At 41.2% G+C, this 20,114-nt stretch overlaps 1 protein-coding gene across 1 annotated transcript in view; it reads left to right on the top strand.

The window, feature by feature from the left end:
* Positions 1–20,114, top strand: part of RC3H1 (ring finger and CCCH-type domains 1) — a 126,929-nt gene that overhangs the window by 65,369 nt on the left and 41,446 nt on the right. The window contains exons 3-8 of the mRNA XM_089676344.1: positions 6,631–6,751; positions 13,544–13,783; positions 14,151–14,326; positions 15,573–15,773; positions 15,992–16,124; positions 17,466–17,617. Coding sequence (XP_089532470.1) covers positions 6,631–6,751; positions 13,544–13,783; positions 14,151–14,326; positions 15,573–15,773; positions 15,992–16,124; positions 17,466–17,617 — 1,023 coding nt within the window. The remainder of the gene's footprint in view (positions 1–6,630; positions 6,752–13,543; positions 13,784–14,150; positions 14,327–15,572; positions 15,774–15,991; positions 16,125–17,465; positions 17,618–20,114) is intronic.

The raw sequence follows: 20,114 nt of genomic DNA, 5'->3' as shown, positions 1-20,114 counted from the left end.
TGGGTTCTAAGGGCTCTTTCACCCCATGTGGTTTTTCTCCATCTGATCAATTCAGGTCTCTTTAAGGACACCTAGACACAGTTGTGGGGGTGGGGCAGCCCTTCCAGATTGTACACCAGCCTGCATGCTAAAACAGATCATTTTAATGTGCGAGCCGGTGTGAACAAGCCTTTACCGGGCAACAACTTTTTTCTGGATACCTGAAAAGTGGATGGAAGTGGCTGGTACCCTATAAAGATCTCTGTTTTCAGAATTCGTGACATATTAGCATGCTAGGATCTAAAGGTGGTACTTGAAAAAATTGCCACCATCCTTTTTAGAACATTTAACCATTTTGGGAGTATTACTGTAGTTTTACAGTCTTTATTGCTGTGTCACTGCACAATACTTTATTGTAATGCCAAAGTCTATACTGTTTATACATTGTAAGATGTGGAGTAATATAACCACATGACTACTTGAGCAGAAGTCACGTTTGGTTACACTGCTTGTATAATCTTTTGACATCTTGAAGTAAACAAAAAAAAAAATAAGTCAAATTGGCATTCATCTGCAGCCAACCCCTGTGAAATTACTTTACCATTCTGGAATTAGTAATAGATAAAGGTTCATTAACACCAGATGTGTTGCTTTGCAGTTTTCAGCATTTGGTAATCCAAATATTCAGTCGGTGAAATTTGTTTCCCTTTTCATTTTGAAAATTCCCAGATCCTGCAGATTTTGTGTATCTTGTTGGCCTGGCATTCTTCTTTCAAGGCAACTGAATGAATATTTTTAAACTTGCATGGCTGTGCATGTGAAATCGCACACTATACAACATACTTTATAATACACCAACTATTTAAGAGTAAAGTCATCTGTAGTGAAGGTTTCAACTGTAATAAAGATATTAAAGGCCCTACTGTTTTGATAGTACAGTATAGGGCACAAACTGGATGTTCATAGACCCTTAAAGGATGCTAGGTGTTTGGACACTGGCAGAGCTTTTCAAAACGTCCCCTTTGGGTGTACCTCTATAACCCTAGCCCACTTATTGAGACCTCAGTTTTTTTTACTAGTATTGTGTTGGAGATTGACCTCTTCTCCCTTGTGAAGATGGCTCCATGCTTAACTAGTTAGTTTTTTCAGCCAACTCTTCCCTGCCTTCTACTATAACAATAGAAGCAGTGCATCCAAATTGGTGCAACCCCTGTTTTACCTGAAGAATGGTTTCCAGACAGAGCCCTGGATCTTGCTTTGGCACTCTCGCTTCAGCAACGTAACGTGTAGTTCGATGCAGGGTGCTATACAGGTCCTATGATTACCAGTCCCTGAAGACATCCCCAGGATGTTTAACCACTTGATGGTGGAAATTCTTCCACAGTGGTTGATCTCAGGTGGATGACTGGGTGTTAGGTCACATCACAGGTTGCACAATTACCACCGCTTCTGCCGTTATAAGGTACTCGAGTACTTCCTCTTGCCCTTTTGCCACGAGGACTTTGCTACAGGATGCCTGACACTTGGGTTGCTGTGCATCCTTCTCCAGACATGCTTACCCCATTTCTGTACCCTACTCTGTGTGTACTGCACAGGGGAATACCCTCACACATAGCAGTGGAAACCAGGCCAAATTAACTGCAGAAAAAACGTAGACAAGCATTCACGCTGCCAAAGCACTCAGTGACGGTGTTTCCTTTGCTCTGGAGCAGGACCTTTTATTTTTTATGCATCTGATTCTAGTTCTATCTCAGGCCTGTAGCAAACTGCCTATCTGACCAAGGCATGTTTCTTTGCAACTATGTCAGAAGTTCTCGGATAGCTATTGGCCCTAATTCTGCCATCACTGTCCAGAGCCCAAAAGCAACAGGCTTCTACTCCACCTCCACCTTCTCTACCTGAAGTGAAACTACCTCCCTGAGAAAAGGTAAACATTGTGAAAACTTTGAAGATGACTTGGAGGCAGTGTTAGAGGAGGCCTCGGAAGATTTTTTTTTTACCCCCCAGCCTCTCATACACCTGATGCTATGCCTTCATGCAGTATGCTTGTTCATATGCTCGTTTCTGCTTTGTGCTAGGGCCTTGGTATAGTTGCATTTGATCTTCCTCAGTCTCACCATACCCCACTGGATACTAGGACCTGCAAAGTCTAAAAAGACCATTCATGAACAAATAGACTGGGCAATTTTTGACAACTGGGTTTCTCCTGACAATGTGTTCCTTTCTTTGAGAATTATTGCTGAATCATTACTAAATGATTCACAACCTACTGTGCCTATAGTAGTTGTTCTTTCATGTAAGAAATCCACAGACAGAAAATGTGAGATGCCTTAAAGGGTTCTCTTTACACTTGTAGGTCCAGCCCGGCAGCTGGCTATTGCTGCAGTTTCTGTTTGTCATGCCACAGCTAATTGGACTAAAGCAATGAACACTTAACAGGACCGAACTTGGATGGAACACTTGCAAACACTGCCTAACTTTTCTGTGCTGATGGCCTGAAGCAAATTATGAAACAATTTCCAGAATGACTCATTATTGTGTGTAGAATCTGAAACTGCCTGTAAAGATATCCTTCTCTCATCCTTGGATGTCTCTTTAGAGAAGGGCTTGAAGAGTCACTGGAGGAAGGATCCCTCCTCCCACAGCATAAATCTCCAAAACCTCCCTCTTCAGGGGCTTCTATGGCCTCAAAACACAGAGCACCGCATCACTCCCCTCACACTGGCTCACACTCTTGCTGTTTGGTATTCTGTTACATATTCGGCATGCCTGATATTTCTACATCTCCCACTTTTACAGATTTTCAATAGCCCTCTTTTTTCCCCCCTGGTCTGAGAGCCCTTGGAGCTACTGATGATGGTACACATGAGTCTTCACTACTATATGTTCCCTATTAGTTGCTTGTGGAGTTTGCACGTTCCAGCAACTTACAGAATCCAACAATATAACAAACGTTTCATTACCACCACTTGGAATCATTAACGAAACAAAATATGACTGGTGCAAGACTCTCACTGCATTTGAGTCCAAATGCAACTATTCTCCAATGACTCGGGGCCTATTGTTTTTTGCTATATTCCTCTATCTTGGGTAACTTACATGATCAAGCTCCATTATTCTGTTCACAGTGGAAACACGGTTTATTTAAATGTTTACATAGTGTTAGCTTTGAAAAATTCCCATAAAGTCTTGTTGCAATGTTACTATACCCCTACCAGAATTGCTAAATTCCTACCCTCTTATCCCACCACCTGTTTTTGGGGATGCTTGGATCCAAGGGATGTGTAGCCGATCTGGTGGACATGCCTCAGAGTTAAAAGATTAAGGATTTGAGTGTACACCATCGTCAATACAGTACTCCAAATTAGGAAAGCAATTAAGTGGCTCTGCACCATTGGACCCCTGTTCTCCAGGGATACCCAGATAGAGTGCAGTCAGACATCGGGGCTTTCCAGCAATCAGGCAGCCTTTAAGAAAGCAATTCTGATCATCTCCTGGGCAGAAAACCACTTCCCAGCAATCTCCACTGTTTAGATCCTGGTAGTGGGCAGTTGGAAGGCAGATTTGCTATCCTCATGCACCAAGAGGAATGGCCCCTTAATCACAAAATCTTCAATTCCCTATGGAACAACTGGAAACTCCATATGTGGACATCCTTGCCTCAGTTTCAACAAGTTACCTATGTTTGTAGCCAGAACCAAGCAATTGGCATTGTATGCTCTGGTAATTCCATGGAGTTTGTTCAGTTTAATATAGCTTCACTCCAGTGTGAATTCTTCCTCAACCGCAAAATATAGCAAGAGAAGAAACCAGTGATTCTTTGGCCCAGGAGAACATATTCAGACCTTTAGGAGATGACCCATAGCCTCTTCCAAACAGGCCAGAACCTGCTGTCTCTAGGCCCCTTGTACCATCCTGGTTTTCATTGTCTGGCTTTAATGACTTGGCTGTTTAACGTAAGGGTGAAAAGACATTTTTCACATTACTCAACACCAGAAAAGCCAATTCAAGAAAAATCTACAGAGATTACTCGGTACTCCGCATTATTGCTTTCTTTCAGTTGGGACTTGATCAAAACTTGGCTCTAAGTAATCCTAAGGGACAGGTTGCAGCCTTGTCCATATTTTTTTCAAAAACATTTGGCTTCACTCTCACTTGTAAAAACCTTTTATTCAGAGTGTCTCATGGATCAGATCCCCATTACAGCATCCTCTCCTGCAAAGTGTCTTTCTTATTGGCTATTACGGCTGTCAGACATGCTTCAGAGTAAATGTCCAGCTCTTGTAAAGATTCCTTCCTAGTTCATGTGAATGAAGTGTTCTTGCGATCAAAACCCTTGTACTTCCTTCCTGGTGCGCTGCTCCTAAGTATCTCAAGGAAGTTGCCCTCTATTTTCTGAACATAGTCAAAGCTGTTTGTCTATCCAAAAGCCACAGCCTCTACAACAAAAACTCTTTTTGTCTTACCAACAGGGGCAACCTGCTTCCAAGTCAGGTAGATATGACAACTCCATGCTAGAGCTTGTCGCCAGTATCCATACTTGCTCACTTTACCAAATTGGTGGTGGTTTTATATGTATTCTGACATCAGCCTCCTGTTGCTCAGGTTTGTAAGCAGCCACCTGGTATTCAGTTTATACAATCTCCAATTTCTTCCAAGTGTATGTCCAGGCCTCTGCAGATGCAGTTTTTGGCTGCAATGTTCTTTCAATGGCACTCAGAATTGAATATTTTTTTTTGTTGGGCTCACCGGCATGTTCCTGTTTGCCTTGTTGCCCACACTTTTGATTCAATGCTTGGGGACGTCCCAGGGTCTGTGAATATCCAGCCTGTGTCCATTACTACATTATTAAGATAAAAGGACTTTTGACTAATCTCTAAATCCCATATCTTGAAGTATAGAAAGGACACCCCTCTCTTCTGTTCCTGTGTTTACTATGCAAAAATGAAAAAATAGGTAAACTCACAAAGTGGGGTGGAACAATGTCAGTACGCCCAGTGGGGGCGTGTCCAAATGTTTGCCAGTGTCCAGTCACCAATGGCCTCTGTCCTGTACTATACTGCAAGATATGGATTTTACAGGCAAGTCAAAATAAATTTTGTTTTTAGTAGATTGAGGGGGCATTGGAAGCGTTCAAGTTTTACTTACTGCATGTGTTTATTTTAAAGCCCTATTTTGCTCACCTTTGGGTTGAAAGACTCTAGTGCAGGGGTGGGCAAACGTTTTGACTTGAGGGCCGCAATGGGTTCATATATTGGACTCGGGGGCCGGACCAAGAGTAGATGAATGATGTGTATGTGTCATCCATAGTAAGTATAGTAATATTCCCCCATAGTAAGCATAGTAATTAATCCCCCATATTGTAATTCATCCCCCATATTGTAATTTATCCCCCATATAGTAATTCATCCCCCATAGTAATTCATCCCCCATATAGTAATTCATCCCCCCTATAGTAATTCATCCCCCCTATAGTAATTCATCCCCCCTATAGTAATTCATCCCCCATATAGTAATTCATCCCCCATATAGTAATTCATCCCCCATATAGTAATTCATCCCCCATATAGTAATTCATCCCCCCTATAGTAATTCATCCCCCCTATAGTAATTCATCCCCCCTATAGTAATTCATTCCCCATAGTAATTCATTCCCCATAGTAATTCATCCCCCATAGTAATTCATCCCCCATAGTAATTCATCCCCCCTATAGTAATTCATCCCCCATATAGTAATTCATCCCCCATATAGTAATTCATCCCCCATATAGTAATTAATCCCCCATATAGTAATTCATCCCCCATATAGTAATTCATCCCCCCATATAGTAATTCATCCCCCCATATAGTAATTCATTCCCCATAGTAATTCATCCCCCCCATAGTAATTCATCCCCCCTATAGTAATTCATCCCCCATATAGTAATTCATCCCCCATAGTAATTCATCCCCAAAATAGTAATTCACCCCCCCTATTAATTCATTCCCCATATTAAGTCCCCAAGTCCCCCCTGTGTCAATTCACTTACCTTTGCTCCGCGCGTTCCTCTCGCCGTATTCCCGCGCCGCTCCGGTGTAGCACGAAAATCTGTCTCCTATGAGGATCTGTCCCCCTCGACGTATCTGCGCATGTGCCAGTTTCAGGCATTAGTAGCCGATCGGCGATCTCTGGCACATGCGCAGATACGTCGAGGGGGACAGATCCTCATAGGAGACAGATTTTCAGGCTACACCGGTCTTTAGGGCGGACTGTGAGAGGAGCCTAGCGGGAGCCTAGCTCCGCGGGCCGGATTAAAAGGTCCGCCGGGCCGTAGTTTGCCCATTGCTGCTCTAGTGTGTATTTAAAGCGGAGCTCTACCCAAAAGGGCAAGTTCCACTTAATGGGGAGCGGGGGACCAGTCCTTAAACTATTGGCACCTTTGGAGAGCGAGTACCCATAATTAACAGGTACCCATTCCCACTTCTTCTGGGATCGTGTAGGCGATCGGAAGAGAAAGTTGTCCTTTTAATAAGAGATTTTTAAGAAAAGGTTCTGTGTTTTACCCACAGAAGCCAAGGATAATTCGTAAGAGTCATAAGGTGGGCTTTTATTTTGTATTTGCATATACCTTCGACTTCTTATCTGTTTGTTTACTTGTGCTTCCCCTGCAGGTACCTGAGCAGCAGCCTATCACTTTGTGCAGTGGGGCTGAAGACACCAAACACTATGAGGAGGCCAGAAAGTGTGTTGAAGAGCTGGCACTTTACCTGAAGCCCCTCAGCACTGCAAGGGGTAAGATTACTCTTGATAAAATATATAATTGAATTGAACTTTTCATTTGCTTATGCAACTGATTGGAGCAAGAAAAGTTGAAAACACGTTGCTGAGAGGTGGGATGCTGTAATGAAGGAAGGGTTCACTACAAATGATTGGTAAACTGAACCTGCTTTGTCTAGCAAAATGCTGTTAAAATCCAGGCACCACAGCTGGGCTTGGGTTCAGTTCCCCTCTGGCTTGTGGAGCACCCTGGCTACCTAGATCTTGACTTTTGTAGAAGCCAAGATCAACCTGCACTCCCGTAAAGGGCTAGAACAGCGTGTAGAGTTTTGGCATTTAAGTGTTAGGCTTAATTTTGACTTTCAAAGATGCAAAGCCCGTGTATACAGCCCGGCTCTAGAGTCCAGGGTCTCTACCTTGCACAGGGAAACAGATTTGAAGATAAATTGAAGGTGTAACAAGCATATTTCTTTTTGAACTTTACCAGTAATCATTACTATGAAGGACATGATGTGTTCACTTTAAAGGCACCCTGTTGACATCAAAATTAGCCTTAACCCTTTAGATAGGCAGGTGAACACATTCTGCCCGAAATTGCTTTAAATTTTGTTTCACTTTGCTTTACCAAACTGCATGATTTCTGGTAAAATATTCACAAACCCCCTGTTCTCAAATCATTTACATACTCCAGGGTTTCCAAGAAAATTAAAGTTTCCATTTTCCCTTTTCTGATAACATAGGAATATAGGATTTTAGTGTTTACATTTTTTGTTACATACAAAAGATGATGCAAGTAAATGGATACCAAGCATGTCAAGATGTAGAATTTTGTACGCTCGTGAAATGGCAACAAACTATGATACTTAAAAATGTCCATAGGCAATGCTTTAAAAGCCTTTAAAGGTAACCAATTTTGAGTTAACCGTGAGCTCTGGTGCTAGAATTATTGCTCCCACATGTGCAATGCAATTACTGTTTGCATATTCATGTGGGACCTCGTGAGCATGGGGAGAAGGAGCCACTTTAAAATGATTTTATTTTATTTTTTTTTTGCTTTTTTTTTTTTTTTTTTAATTCAACTTTATTGCTATCACAAGGGATTAAAATAATCCCTTGCTATAACTGGGGCGGTGACAGGTCATACCTATAGAGACCCCAGATCTCTTCTCTGCCCTCCAAAGCAGCCGATCAAACTGGAAGTGACAAAATCCTGGTTGCTTCCAGCTTCATTCGTAACTGAGGAGGGAGAGTAATGTATGTTCCTTCCTGTCCTCTTTCTGCAGCCAGCTCGACAGTGTGTAGCGGTCCTAAGTTCTCCAATGAAATGGAAGAGCCTGGGATCGGCAGCAGGAGGAGCTGCCCTTCAGAGCCCCGTTAAAGTGATCAAGGGGGGCTGTAGATACCAGGTTCATGGCCCCAGCTGCAGCCATGAAACTGGGATTAACCGCTTCTACCCGAGGAGGTACAGGTACATCCTAAGGGCTGGAAGTGGTTAAAAATCTTGTCCTTTGTAAGTGCACAACCCTGAAAATACCCTTTTCTAATTTTATATGTCATGTTCATCCAGTAACGTATACCATTTGCTCGCCTCTAGAATAGTGTCCCATGGTTGTGAGGAGGGTACTAATGTGCACAAAGAGGAGAGTCATGCAGTGCGGAATTAAAGCCAGGAGACCACACGTCTGTCTAGATGCTGTATGAAAGCTTTGCTTTTTATGTGGCTGGAGTTGATCATGGGATGATTGACTTAAGCTGGCCATGCACTATACAATTTTCTTCAATTTCCTTGAGATTTACCTTCAATCATGTAGTGCCAGGGCCTGCCCGATTGTATAGAAATGGAAAGTGTTCAGGTTTGACCTCATATAGTATGGTTTTGGTAAATCTAGAAGCAAATTGTTCCTAAATTGTAGAATGCAGGGCTTGACAAATTTGCTTTCAATCTAGGAGCCAGCATAAAAGTTATGAGTTTTTTTTTGTTTTTTTTTTTAGTGTAGAGTTGGGTTGTCAGCATCTGGGTCAAAGCAACTTTTTGGCGACGAGCTTCACACAATACCTTGCGGCAATCACAGCAAAAATCGCACCACTTTTTAGGTGCCATTGAAAATAATTGCACCTGAACCTGTGTTTTGTGATCACAGCAATTCTGCCATGATCCCAAAACGTCCAGGTGTAAATGGAGCCGCCCTGGTTCACATATATGTGATTCTGGATTTGTTTTCAAACTCACAGATTTGCATGATAGGCTAGATATTGTGTGTTCCTATTGAGGTGGTTGACACAGATGCGATCCACACGCATTACGTTTTGAGTGCCATTACGAAAAGGGTTCTGTGCGAGTTTGTAGCAGTTCTTCCCAGACTTGCCAGTGCTACTGGCATGCTTAGATAAGCGTTCACATAGGATTGCTATTGACAGTAGTTTTTGCAATGAAGTCTGAGGTAGTAATAGCATATTCCATACAGTACAGCAAACTAAGACTAACCATTCATTATACAATTTTCCTTTATATTAACAAAAACCACATAATATGAGGTCAAACCTAACCGCTAAAAATTTGTATGCAATCAGGCAGGCCCTTTCACTATATACTTGTGAAGGTAAATCTAAAGGAAATTGAGCAAGAAAATTGTATAATGTATGACCAGCTTAACTCTGGTCTCTAGAAGAGGTTATATCTTGGCATACTTTTTTTCAGTAGTGTCCTGAAACACTGATAGGATCTTACAGGATGAGTACATCAGCAAGATATAGATTTGAAAGCTTTGCGTTACTCTTCGCTTAGAAGAAGAGTAATGATGAGAATTTACACTTCTCACATCTCACAGATTTGTGTGCATCTCCCTAAGGACTATTTTGAGAACTGTGTAACCATGATGCTTTAAAAGAGTCTTGCAAGGAACTAAAATTAGTTTTGATGTGATTTTTATCACAGCAAACTTGTAAATTAGGTTGTAAAGAATTTCTCTGTTTCTGTTCACACTCCTTTTGTCGCCCACTTCTGATTTTTCTACTGCTAACAGAACCTCTCTAACAAGAATGAAGTCTATGAGGAATTACTTTTTTTTTTGCATATTGAATTTTTCAGAACAAGTGCTGTTGCAGGCAAGGGCCTGTTCTCAGGCTTGTTACATGCTTTTATGTTCTTTTCTACATTAAAGTGAAACTTTTGTTGAAGAAAAATTTATTTGTCAACTTTATACATTTTAAGCGCTTTAGTAAAGTTAATGCTGTCTCTTGCATAAATTTGCTCGTTATACAGTGGATATAAAAAGTCTACACACCCCTGTTAAAATGTCAGGTTTCTATGATGTAAAAAAATGAGATAAATCATTTCAGAACTTTTTACAACTTTAGTGTGATCTATAAACTGTACAACTCAATTGAAAAACAAATCTAAAAAAAACAAAAATAATGTGGTCGCATAAGTGTGCACACACTCATAACTGGGGATGTAGCTGTGTTCAGAATTAAGCGATCGCATTCAAAATCATGTTAAATAGGAGTCGGTACACACCTGCCATCATTTAAAGTGCCTCTGATTAACCCCAAATAAAGTTCATCTGTTCTAGTAGGTCTTTCCTGACATTTTCTTGGTCTTGGCCATGGTGCACAGAGAGCTTCCAAAGCATCAGAGGGATCTTATGTTAAAAGGTATCAGTCAGGAGAAGGGTACAAAAGAATTTCCAAGGCATTAGATATACCATGGAACACAGTGAAGACAGACATCAAGTGCAGAAAATATGGCGCAACAGTGACATTACCAAGAACTGGACGTCCCTCTAAAATTGATGGAAAGACGAGAAGAAAACTGGTCTGGGAGGCTAAGAGCTGCAGGAATATCTGGCAAGCACTTGCATTGTAGTACATGTGACAACAATCTCCCGTATTCTTCATGTTTGGGCTATGGGGTAGAGTGGCAAGACGGAAGCCTTCTCTTATGCATAAAAACATCCAAGCCTGGCTAAATTTAGCAAAAACACATCTGAAGTCTCCCAAAAGCATGTGGGAAAATGTGTTATGGTCTGATGAAACCAAGGCTGAACTTTTTGGCCATAATGCCAAAAGATGTGTTTGGCACAAAAACACTGCACATCACCAAAAGAACACCATACCCACATTGAAGCATGGTGGTGGCAGCATCATGTTTTGGGGCTGTTTTTCTTCAGCTGGAACTGGGGCCTTTGTCAAGGTAGAAGGAATTATGAACCATTCCAAATACCAGTCAATATTGGCACAAAACCTTCAGGCTTTTGCTAGAAAGCTGAACATCTTTCAGCATGACAGCGACTCAAAGCATACGCCCAAATCGGGAAAAGGAATGGCTTCACCAGAAGAATATTAAGGTTTTGGAATGGCTCAGCCAGAGCCCAGACCTGAATCCGATCAAAAATCTGTGGGGTGATCTGAAGAGGGCTGTGCACAGGAGATGCCCTCACAATCTGACAAATTTGGAGTGTTTTTGCAAGGAAGAGTGGGCAAATATTGCCAAGTCAAGATGTACCATGCTGATAGACTCATACCCAAAAAGACTGAGTGCTGGAATAAAGTCAAAAGATGCTTCAACAAAGTATTAGTTTAAGGGTGTGCAAACTTATTCAACCATATTATTTTAGTTTATTTTTACTTCCCTCCACCTAAAAGATTTAATTTTGTTGTTCAATTGAGTTGTACAGTTTATAGGTTACATTAAAGGTGGAAAAAGTTCTGAAATAATTTATCTTTGACTCATTTTTAAACATCAGAGAAACCTGACATTTTAGCAGGGGTGTGTAGACTTTTTATATCCACTGTATGTTGAGTTAAGCGGTGGCAGTAATTTATTTAGGCTGGGTGCTAAGTGGGAAATCCTGTCTCAGTGTTTGTAATACAGAAGATGTTGCTCCCTAACCTTACATATATGGCCAGTATATCACCAAAGATCAAGGACCTTCTGCTGTAAACTGAAGCGTAGTATACTAGATGCCAGAAAGTTTACCTAAGGCTCTGTGTATATTTTTGGACAATGCAGAAATACAATTGCATGAGAAAAATATATGCTAACCAAACATTTTTTTCTACGCTAACCAAAAGGGGTCAGGTGAAAAGTTAGTTGCTAAAGTGCTGTTCAGGGTCTCCATATATATGGCTGCAATAATGGTGACATGTCCCCTTAAATTGTCAAAGGACTTTTCCTGTGTGCTCTGCTGATAAAACCATTTTTTAAATGTATTTCTGTGATCTGGGCAGAATATTATTTTGCGCAGTAGAATGTCATGACTCCCACAGGCACAAATAGTGTTTATAATGCTGCAGTGGAGACAGAAAGTGGTGATAGACTATTACAACACAGATGATTTTTAATATCTGAACTGCATTCCTTCAAATTATGTCACACATTTAATTACAAATCTTATGCAATAGATTACCAGTAGCAAGACTGACCAATTAAATTTCTAAAATGTGCCAGCTTACTATGGGTTAAAGATGAATAGCAGGTATGGATATTTTATACATAGTTACGTTGTTCCAGCTTGGACCAATGAACAGTAACTATGTATGTATATATGTATGTGTGTATGTGTGATGATGCCCATGAAGGCTGGAAATCACACTACTGCTCCAGTGATCTCCACTTGCTTCCAGGCCCTGCTCTAAGTGGCTGGTGTTATGCTTGGTGAACACAGGAGGTTGTCCGCTCAGCATGGACGCCATTCAACGAATGCTTTGCATTTTCTGAATGGATGCAAAGCATTCTCTGGACAAGGTGGAGAGGTGGGGAGCTGCTGTCACACTCTCCACCTCTTCCAATTGGAGAATGCTTTATTTCACTTTGGCACCTAAAGCATGCTGAGATTGTACACTGAACCATATTTTTAGGAGTAAAATTGCTGTGAGGTACAAGAGGAGGTTATAGTGCAGAAGAGACATATTGAGTCTGATTTACTAAGGAAGTTGAGAATCCTCACTTAAAGGATAAGTTCACCTTCTGTAACATTTTACACCCATATTCAGGGTGTAATACATTACTGTAGGACCAGTCCATGTGCCCCCCCCCCCCCCCCCCCCCCCCATTGTAACAGCTAGTAGGGGATCTTCTCCCCCTGCTAGCTGTTACAATTTTTTTTAAAATCACTTCTAATGAAGGGGTCTTGCGAGACTCCGAAACGTTTCCTTGCTTTAACTATGTGATCCTTCATTATAACCCCGCTGTGTTCTGGCAACATTCTCCCTGGCTTTATTACCTGAGTCACTGACCTGAAAAGTTGATTTTCCTCAGAACTCCTGATCTGCATATTTTTTATAGGTATGTGCCTTACAAAAAGTATTAGTTTCCCCTGGATCAGCATAACATCTGGGCAACTAGTACTTTCAGAGGAGCAATAAAGGCAACCTCCATAATCTCTCACTACCTGTCCTTTAACAATTGCCCAACAGTCTCTTACAGTTTTATTAGATAGTGACTATTGCATCATGAGACCCATTTAGCCTCCAAAACTGAAAATGTCATCTGCAGCCCTTTCCTTAATTTTTCTTAGTTCAGGATAATAGCAACTTTAACAGAGAATTCACCACTTCTAAGCCTTATCAGTCATAAGTTCTCAGTGGCTGATCTAATGGCTCATAAGGGGTTAAAATAGAGGAGCCAGTTTAGAGTTGGAAAATCTACTGCAATAAATTATCTTGTGTGAGAGATTCTGGTGTGGTGTTAATATTTTTTTTCCTATTCGGACCAGTAGCTGTCAAAGGGGTCATTTAAAAAAAAAAAAAAAAAAAAAAACCAAAAAAAGTTTTTTTACCACTATTTTGACCTTTTCCCTTCTCCAGGTGTTGGTCTAAATAGCACCACCCAAAGTGTGCTAAGCCGCCCCATGCAGAGGAAACTGGTGACTCTTGTTCATTGTCAACTGGTGGAAGAAGAGGGACGTATTCGAGCAATGCGAGCAGCTCGTTCACTGGGTGAGAGAACGGTCACTGAGCTTATACTGCAACATCAGAACCCCCAGCAACTTTCCTCCAACCTCTGGGCAGCAGTTCGTGCCCGTGGCTGTCAGTTCCTCGGTCCAGGTATGCTAGAACATAGCTTCAAATTTTATTTTATCTGCATTTCCAAACCAATGTCCTGCAATTTACAGCCGATGTACAAGTTCTACATTGCTGGACTTGTAGGCTTAAAGGCCTTATTTTCGTAAATGTTTCTCACAGAAAGCCAACCAAATGAAATCTGCATTCAGTATTTTAAGCGACTATGTGAGTTACTTTCTGGGTTCTTGCTGCAGTAAACTGCAGAAAAATCAATTTAATGTAAATTGAGTGAACTCTTGATTATAGCATAGTTGCAGCATTTGCTGGATTTTATTAGTAGCTCACTGTTTACTTTCACTTGTTTCCTGGAATTGCTCTGTAATTTTGTAATGAACCATCTTTGTTGCAGCCATGCAGGAAGAAGCCCTCAAGCTTGTCCTCCTGGCCCTGGAAGATGGATCTGCGCTGTCCCGGAAGGTCCTGGTTTTGTTTGTGGTTCAAAGACTGGAACCGCGCTTTCCTCAAGCCTCGAAAACTAGCATTGGGCATGTTGTCCAGTTGTTGTACAGAGCCTCTTGCTTTAAGGTATAAAGTTTTAGTTTTCGAACACCTTAGGATTCTGGCATTCTAAGCAACATGAATAAGTTATAATTGTCATTTGCTGTATAACACTGACCTTTCCAAAATTTAAAATATAGACTGATCTTTCTTGTCCATGCAAAGTCATTTTCTTAGAGAAATAGGCTAAAATGTGAAGATTTGGCAACCATAGTGAACCTAGGCTGCTAATTTGTGCTTCATAAGTCCATTTTAATGGATGTGCGGGGAGGGTACCTGCATCTGGCCAAGACTTTGGATGGCAGGTTTAGTGGTTGTGGACATAATGTAAGTTGTGACTGTGGCACCCTATTGATAAACCAGGTTTATATTAATTGCATGGTTTAGGAGATCAAATTTACTACCTTCTCCAAAATGGAAGCATAATTGTAAAATGGAAAAAGTGTAAGGGCACATTCACACCTATGCGCATGCATTTTAGCACACATAGTAACACACATGCATAACTGTGAATGGGTTCACATAATTTCCAGAGGCAGACTAATGATGCCATGATCTCCATTTCAGCCATTCAGAGGAAACCTTGTATTCAGTGATAACGATACTAGACTTCGCTGAATGACTGAGAAGCACTCACCCCAACTACATACACTATGGTACAGCTTTCACCGCAGCCTCATCATTTAGTTAAATTGATTGTAAAAGGAGTGGGTTTTTTTTATTTTAAATTAACAAACATGTCATACTCACCTGCTCTGTGCAATGGTTTTTCACAGAGCAGTCCTGATCCTCCATAAGACACACAGACCGTGGCTTGGCCCTGCCCGCCGCTCCCTCACTGGCTGCGATTGACAGCAGTGGGAGTCAGTGGCTCCTGCTGCTGTGTCTGAACCAATGGGAGAGACACTGCTCTATTGCACATTGTTGGATCGAGATCAGGCTCAGGTAAGTATTTAGGGGATGCTGGGGGGAGAATCCTGCAGAAGGTTTTTACCTGAAAACATAGAATGCATTCAGGTAAAAACCCTTCTACCTTTAGAACCACTTTAAGGAAATGTTATGTTTTGGCCAGCTTGGGACATAGGCCTTAGGCCTTGGGATTAGCCAGGTAAATGCATACAGAGGTGAAATTTTTAAAAAAAGTATGAAGACATATAATTGCTGTATGAGTGGGGAAGTTGCTGTTGGGAGCCCTCAGTGTGCAGTAAAATCAGGCAAAAACAGTTTACGTATAACTGTGCAAAACTTAACATAGAGTATTTTACAATTTCAGGTGACAAAGCGTGATGAAGATTCCTCCCTGATGCAGTTAAAGGAGGAGTTTCGCACTTATGAAGCACTGCGCAGAGAGCATGATTCTCAGATTGTGCAGATCGCTATGGAGGCTGGCCTGCGCATTGCTCCTGATCAATGGTCCTCTCTTTTGTATGGGGATCAGTCTCACAAATCCCATATGCAATCTATAATTGACAAGGTAACCGCCTCATTCCTGCTCCAGCCATTTAGTTTTTTGTCTGCTTGTCTTGTTGTCCCTATGTGTTTTCTGTTTTCTACAACATACCTTGCATAATGGTTGCACCCCATCTTTATTCCCTAACCTTTAGTTCTGTGTTCCTACCCTTAGTATATTCTTCTAATGTGATAGTTTGAAAGTCAAGCTAGTTCATTTATTACAAGAAAGGTTTTGTTAAGTTGCAGACCCCGGCCTCGTTTGCTCAGAGTGTCCAGGAACTGACCATTGCTCTGCAGAGGACTGGAGACCCTGCTAATCTCAACAGATTACGTCCCCATCTAGAGCTGCTGGCAAATATAGATCCAAGCCCCGGTAAGCGTCTGTAAACCTGACAGAAATCTTGAATTTAAGCTGTGCACATGATGAAAATATGCATTCATGACAAATGGTTTAGTTTAGTTTGCGTTTGATTGTAATAGCCTTACTTATAGCTATTAAACAAATAGTAAGTGGCTCGGAAAGTCAATCGTGGCAAATCAGCTATTCCCTGAGCAGGCTCAGCCATGGTTGTGGAGGTGCCTACAAACATACTAAGTTTTACCATACACGGTAAATGGTGGGATCGGCATTCTTTTTAAGTTCTGTAGGCACCTTTACTGCTTGGAAACCACCTAATAAATTTTTAGTAACTTCTTCAATTATTTATAATGAAGGAGTTTGTTGTTAGCTGGATGTTATGCAGCTGACGAGCACAAATCACTGTTGCTGGTGACTGCGACTGCTTTTACTTAGCAACATTGTTGTGTACTGCCAAATTTGTCATACTACAGTTTTATTCAGGTAGCTGTTTGTAGGCTGTTTTTAACAGCACCTACTGTACTTACCTTACTTCATTTATGAGTACTTAACCTTACTCTCCTTACACCAGATAAGGTGCACTCAAGACAGATATACAAATGAATGCAGTTCTGTAATCATTAAGGCCTCATTCACACCAGTGTTCGGAGACCTCAGTTTTTCTGCATGCGTTCTGCAAAGGCACCACGAAATCAGTTGTTCTCTGTGTCCTGTTCACACCACAACACTAGTATCACATGCAGATTTTTTTTGCATAAGGAATCCGCAACACATATAAAACTCATTGAAGCTCGCTTGAAAACCTATGTAAACTGAGGTCTCTTCAAGTGAAATCTGCATCAGTTTCCATCAGTTTATCTGCATGTGTGGTGTGAACGTGGCCTAAATGCATTTTTTCAAATACAAGCTGTGTAAGCAACTGAACTTGCCCTGCGTTAGCCTCTTGCAGTCTGTATAATAGAGCTGGAGTGTAAGAAGAAGAAAACCGTACAAGGAGTAAGTCAGTTTGTATGCTGACAAGAGAAAGCAGAGTGACAATGAGACAACATGATCATCACTGTGCTTTTTCTCCTTTTCATTGTCCAGTTACAGGCAGGTGTGGGTCCAGGATGATATGGGCTTAGAGGAAGCCAGTTGAATGATGCTGGTTTTTGTTTTACCTTTTTAACAAGTTTTTTTATTTTATCTTGTTTTTGGCTGGAGTTTTACTTTAATATTTAAAGAAATCAAACTCGGTGAAGTATGCGGGGAAATACTCTTTTATCATAATGCTATAAATTCCTGGGATTAGTGTGTAAAAATGTGATTTTCGAGCTTTATCTTGATATTTAGAGAGTTTTGTTTATTCTTTACCAGATGCTCCACCTCCAACATGGGAACAGCTAGAGAACGGTCTTGTGGCCGTGAAGACTGTTGTTCATGGGCTGGTGGATTACATCCAGAACCACAGCAAGAAGGGGACTGATCAGCAGCAGGTGAGCGAGGCGCGGAGCTACTGCATGATTCAGGTACCGCTTCAAGAGCTAAAAAAATTGTCTCCAACCAGTTGCTTTTTTTGGGAAATCCAAGTAAACTTTTTGTGCTTCCAGGGTGTTAGAAAGTCTTGCTGTTAATGCATGTGGTAAATAATGGAAAATACACAGAACCCTTAATATAAGTTTCTGCCCACAGCTGTTATCTTGTAATCTTCTGAAGTGTAATACAATGTTGATTTGCCTGTAATTTTTGTGATTGTAAATTTTTTGTGTGAAAGCTTTTGAGGTATCTCGTGTCATGCATAGTACGGTATGGTGTCAGATTTTTTTGATTGCTCCTGTACCTACTTGGTTATTTTCTGTGGTACATGGCATCATATGCAATGTGATGCTGGCTACTGCATTTATTGCTGTCTGCCTATGTGGCCACAGGGCACGCAATACTATATTGTTTAAGAAACTTGGTGCCTTTATTCACTGCACATCTATACCTATAGAGCAATAAAAGCTGTTAAACAAGCATGCTGTTGCTTATTGGTTTAGAGGTATCTAATCCCATAAACAATATCTGACTGACACCTTAAGTTACCTTACCTAAAGCCGGCAAGCTGACCGATTTTTCAGTACTTTACAAATTGCACTTGTGGTTGTCATTGGTGTCTACATCTTAAGTAAACCTGTAACCCCTCATTCTCATCTAGTTTTTTTTCTTTATGATGTTTGCACAGCTGGATATTCATAGACTCTGTGTTATAAGCTGGTACCCTCAGGTGATTGGACACTGCTTAAGCTTTGCTTGACACCCGCCTGGGCACATCCCTATATCTCTGCCCTACTCCGCAAAACCACCTAATGATTCACCTCTCCCTTACAGAGAAATAATTTACTTTGCCAGTTTATTCCTTCTGATTCTTTAATGAACTCTTCTATCAACTCTTCACTGTCTTCTAATTCAACAATAGAAGCAGTGCATCTGGATAGGTGCAACCTCAGTAACACCTTGTGAGCTGTACCCAGACTCCACGCTGTGAGGATGACCTATAATATTGCATAAGATACTGGATCCTGCTTGGGCGCTTACCTCAGCATCTAGTGCAACGTGTGTAGTTAGCTTCAGGGTGCTGTACAGTTTCAGGGCCTTGGTCTATCCCTATTGAAAACAGACCCTGAAGCTCCTTCCAGGGCTATGACCACCATGACGAGTGAAGCCTGGACTCTGAATACCAGCGACATGAACAAGTAAAACTGTCCATACAAGGACCAAAATTGGACAGGTTCACCAGGAAATGGCCAAATGTCGATTCATGCATATCTGATCCCATTCATGAGAAGTCGTTCTATCAGTAGACTTTTCATTAACAGACTGTTGGTATATTTTTGCTTGATCAGTGCATGTAGCCAAACAGTTGCAACGCTGACTAGTTTATTCTGACCGCGGGGGAATCCTGCTGTTAGAATACATGACACTGCAGGGAGGATTCTATTTACACCTGTTCACAAAGTCATAACCCAATGGAGGTATTCATTCTATCCTGGACTAAAAGTCCCTAAATAACGATCTTCATATTGCAAAGTATTGCATGGAATCTGCAAGCTTAACTGTTGCCTTTCTGGGTCAAGGGGAATACATAGCATCAGTAAACATCCAAGATGCTTATCTACAGTTAGGTCCATATATATTTGCACACGGGCACAATTTTAGTTTTTTCAGGTATTGACCAAAACATATTCAAGCTGTAGTTATGTAATGAATATGGGTTGAAAGTGCACACTCTCAGATTTTAATTTGAGGGTATGTACATCCAAACTGTATGAAGGGTTTAGGAATTACAGCTCTTACAAGTAGCCATCCCTCGTTTTTAAAGGGACCAAAAGTAATTGGACAATTGAATATAATCATAAATAAAATGTTTGTTTTTAATTTTGTGTTGAGAATCCTTTACTAGCAATGACTGCCTGAAGTCTGGAACCCATGGACATTACCAAAGACTGGGTTTCCTCCTTTCTGATGCTTTGCCAGGCTCTAACTGCCGCTTTCTTCAGTTGTTCTTTATGGGTCTTTCTGGCTTTAGTTTTGCCTTCAACAAGTGAAATGCATGCTTAATTGTGTTGCGATCAGGTGATTGACTCGGCCATTGCAGACAATTCCACTTCTTTTCCTTCAAAAGCTCCTGGGTTGCTTTTGCAGTGTGTTTTGGATCATTGTCCATCTGTACTGTGAAGCGCCGTCCAATCAACTTTGCTGCATTTGGCTGAATCTGGGCTGAAAATATATCTCTAAAAACACTGCAGAATTCATCTGATTGCTTCTGTCACATCACCAATAAACACCGATGACCCAGTGCCACTGGAAGCCATGCATGCCTGTGCCATCAAACAGCCTCCACCATGTTTTACAGATGACGTTGTGTACTGTGGATCATGACCTGTTCCAAGCCTTCTCCACACTTGTTTCTGCCCGTCATTCTGGTACAGATTAATCTTAGTTTCATCCGTCCAAAGAATGCTTTTCCAGAACTGGTCTGGCTTT

This window comes from Staurois parvus, unplaced genomic scaffold, assembly GCF_062004578.1.
Source record: "Staurois parvus isolate SC_StPar_1 unplaced genomic scaffold, SC_StPar_1.0 ptg000166l, whole genome shotgun sequence".
Taxonomy (NCBI): Eukaryota; Metazoa; Chordata; class Amphibia; order Anura; family Ranidae; genus Staurois; species Staurois parvus.
The sequence above is the reverse complement of the archived record's forward strand: the minus strand, read 5'-3'. Positions and strand labels throughout refer to the sequence as shown.